Consider the following 4,017-nt stretch of genomic DNA (forward strand, 5'->3'; position numbering starts at 1 on the left):
CGCAGGGGGCGCTGAACCGCGCGGGCGCCGCGCAGCCTTCCGCCGGGAGCCGGAGAGCGGTCTGGGCGAGGTGGCGGCCTCCCGCCGCGGCCTCCACGGCGGCTGGGATCCGGGCGCGCGAGGTGCGGGAGCGGACCAGGGCCCGGGAAGGCGCCGGTGAATCGCGGGAGCTATTTCTGCCTGGGCCGCTGCCCGCTGCGGCTTCTGTTTTCACTTGCTCTCTGCTGCCAACAGGAAATGCAGTGGCAGTGGTGCCACTAGCATCCTGACGGGCATCCGCGCTTTGAAGGGGGGCGGGGTGGGGAGCGGGCTGGTGAGAAGATGTTTGTGCGCTCACTGAAGTGCGCAGCAGTAAGCACAGGCTCACCAGTTCAAGCTCAGGGTCGGGCAGGAAATGCTACTGCGCTTGCAGTGCCCCCACACTGCTTGCCCCTTCTTCAAAATTCACACCTTCTTCCTCCAAATTAGAAACGGAAGGGTCCCTTCCTGAAGAAATGATGTCGGTCATTCATCATGACCCGTTTCAAGCCCCCAATCTTAGTAGAGAACCCAGGGGACTAGGGGACAAGCCCTTGCCCTTGGGCATAGGACTGAGTCAGGAACAGTGTTTTGAGGCTACACTTGCCGTGAGACTGCTACCCTCACCCATCACCTGACAACACCACAAACCTAGAGGTAGGTGAGTTTGGGACTTTAGCATCAAGAACAAAATCAATTGGGTTTATGGTTTATGTTTTGTAATATTAGGACGTACCATATGGAATCAAGAAAAAAGAAGTAACTTAAAAGAAAAAAAGACTCTTGCTTTCCAAATGTATAGCATCTTTTCAGCTGATCTGTGTTTCCGGAATAAGGAAGTGAGCCAGGTGAAAGAAGGAGAGAACATTCCTGGATGAAGGAGATGGGGACAAGGGAAAATGGGTGTAGCACTTTTAAGGAGAGTAGTTTGGAGCCGGATCACTCAGGGCCTGGAAAGCCAGGGAGCAGCACCAACTGGCATAAGCCTTAGGAAGCTCAGTGAGGTGTGAGTGTGGAAAATGGGCAAGGAGAAGGAGGGGGGAGATGCTGTTATTATCCAGAGGAGGGACAGTGACGTCTGAAATGAAATGGTGGCAGCAGGAGAGGGTGGAACGGAGATGGCGACTGTGCAGAAGGAGGAAGAGCTTTCTGGTTTGGGCCAATGGGAGTTCAGTCTGAGGAAAGAAGACAAATCAGTTTAGGATTAGTTGACTTTGAGATGCCTGTGGGATACGCAGGTGGAAATACCCCAGGGACAGACGGATAAGCACTTCCAGAAACCAGCAGGGCTGGAGGGCTGGTTTGGGAAGCTATCGGCATCTAGGTGGTAACTGAAGCCAGAGAGGAGAACAGCAGGGGAGACCGTTGGCAATATCTGGAGACATTTTTGATTGTCATAACGGGGTGGGGACTAAGCTGTCACTGGCATCTAGTAGGAGGCCAGAGATGCTACTGAACGTCCCATAATGCACAGGAGCCAATAAAGAATTATCTGGCCCCTGTGTCAGGAGTGCTGGGGTTGAGACACCTGGAGGGGTGGGACGTGTCAAAGGCGAGAAGAGGTCTGGGCTTGGAGTCCAAGCAGAGGAGCAGGCCTTTAAGGAGACTGAAAGGGAACTGCCAGAGAGAAGCCACTGACCAGGGGAAGCTCCTCAGTGACATGAGCTATTGGCAAATCAATGTCAAGTACAGGGTAATGAATTGAGTGCTAAGGCAGGGCCTGAAGACGGAGGCCAGTTGATGGAATTTCTTGATGAATCCCTCACTGCTGCCCGACCCCAAGTAGAACCACTAAAGACAGGCTGCCAGTGGACCTCCTGAGGGGCCAGAGAGCTTTATAGAAAGGGCCTCTTACCTTCTCCGCACCCCTTCTTAAAGGACATGCCCCGGGGGACATCAGGGCAATGCCTGCAGCTTTGTGACTTGGTACTGCTCAAACAGCGGGTTCCAGCTGGCTGCCCCAGGGACAGCCATTTCCAAGTTCGCCTCTTCCACCAACTCACAGGAAAAGGAGCTGGAGTTCAGCTGTTTCTCAAAACTGTAGTTTCTTCCCCTGTAGGAATTGGGGCTGCAAATATTTTTCACTAAAGCCAAGGGGTTTTGACTCACTGGATTTGACTGCTGGAAATGGCTGAAGATGTCATCTGGGTTATCCCCTTTGTGTGATATTTCATTGGCCTGGTTCGGCATCCTGGGAGCTTGAGACCTATCTGAAACCGGGAATACCTCTCTAGGTTGGCGTGGCTGTGTTGGACGCTCTGGGCTTCCCCTAAATAGAACCTGACTCCTTGGGTGAATGCTGAAATATATTTGTGTCATTTGTCCTCTCGATTTACCATATTTAATTCATGTTCCCCCCAGAAATAAGATAGTGCATTTAAAGAGCTTAGTACCACGCCCAGCCCATTGTAAATGCTCAATAAAATGCCAGCTGTATTTTTTGTTCCTTGGGCTATTTTAATTCTTAGTCCTGGTCAGAGACAAAACGAAACTAACATTGTGGGTCTAAGCTTTGGAGACATAAAAAAAACAAAAACAAAAACAACTATCTGCTATATGTTCAGATTTCTAATGGAACTATGTTTTTATGGCTTTTTTTAAGATTTTATTTACTTATTTGAGAGAGAGAGAGCACAAGCAGGGGGAGCAGCAGAGGGAGAAGGAGACTCCCGCTGAGCAGGGAGCCCAACAACGCGGGCTCCATCCCAGGACCTCGAGATCATGACTTGAGCGGAAGGCAGCCACTTAACTGACTCAACCAGCCAGGCGTCCCCTGAACTATGTTTTTAAAGATTAATATTAAGAGACCACATTTTCATATTCAAACGCCCTAAGAAAATATCATATACCAGAAATCTTCCTGCCTGAAGATTGATGTACGTTTGCAACAATAAAGCCTCCATTTTCTGTGGAGACCTGAGCCAGCCGTTGGTTTTATTACCACTTCCTAATAAAAATAAGAGAAAAGAGAAAACACAATACACACTTGCTTTCCATGGTACACAACTTCTTACTCGATTTAAGTAGTTTCAAGCCCATCAAAAATCAAGATTTTAGGTTGCTGGGTTGGAAATCGCTTGGCGTGAAAAGGGAAAAAAATCTTCCGGATTGTTGTGTCTGGTACTCTGTGTTTTCTCCGGGTTTCATTCACAGTGGGGAGAGGAATGGGGAGTGAGGAGAAGGAAGGGGAATGTTGGCGGAGGGAAAACATTCCGAAACGAGAAGATGCTATTATTGCACCTTCGGGCGGTTCTGTTCCTGGAGCAGGTACAGACCAAATGCCGTTCTGGAAAAAACCTGAGCCCAAACTTATGTCTTCTAGTCACAACAATAACAACAAAACCCAACTCCGTACAACAGGGGGGAGGGGGGTGTTTATATAACGTGTGGGTCGGGTCCCATACGGTAGCCTCGCCGCTCAGGGCTTCTCACGCCCCCTACTGGAGAAAGCAGGCGCGCTTCCGAATTACAGAGCCGCAGAAGTTCCCATTGCCCTCCAACTCTCTTCTTGGGGAACCTGTGGGGCAGAGAGGGCGCAAAGTTCCGCTCTGACCCAGATAGCGTCTTCCCCTCTCCTGAAATCCTCTCCTGCACTCTCTTGGATCCGGTGTCCAAAACGACTGCCAGAGACTGTGTCTCTTGGTGCGAAGGAAAAGGACTGGCCAGACTAAAAAGGAGAGACTTTGGGGAAATGCAGGATTCCAGCCCTGGGCCGCGGCCCGGAGGAGATGATGTCACCGCTCCGGCGAAGCGAGGGCTGGGGGGGTGGGGCGGCCGAGGGGGAGCCCGCGCCGCGCCCGCCGCCGCCAAGGGAGCGTTCCGGGCCGACGTCAGGGGACGCGTCGGGATAAATAGGGTCCCGCAATGGCCGAGGCCGGCTGCGCTCGGAGCTGCCGGGTCCGCGACTGGAGCTGCCCGGGCGGGTCCGCGCCCCGCAGGCTGAGGGCTGGCGCTGCTCGCGCTCGGTGCGCCGGACGCCGGAGACCCCCGGCCGGCCCC

General features: G+C 52.5%; 1 protein-coding gene across 1 annotated transcript in view; it reads left to right on the forward strand.

The window, feature by feature from the left end:
• The first annotated feature begins 3,764 nt into the window (after nt 1-3,764).
• Nucleotides 3,765-4,017, forward strand: part of SFRP4 (secreted frizzled related protein 4) — an 11,826-nt gene continuing 11,573 nt past the window's right edge. The window contains exon 1 of the mRNA XM_034666152.1: nt 3,765-4,011. Within this exon, the coding sequence (XP_034522043.1) occupies nt 3,883-4,011 (129 nt within the window). The 5' untranslated portion in view covers nt 3,765-3,882. The remainder of the gene's footprint in view (nt 4,012-4,017) is intronic.

This window comes from Ailuropoda melanoleuca, chromosome 1 (genome assembly GCF_002007445.2).
Source record: "Ailuropoda melanoleuca isolate Jingjing chromosome 1, ASM200744v2, whole genome shotgun sequence".
Classification (NCBI taxonomy): domain Eukaryota; kingdom Metazoa; phylum Chordata; class Mammalia; order Carnivora; family Ursidae; genus Ailuropoda; species Ailuropoda melanoleuca.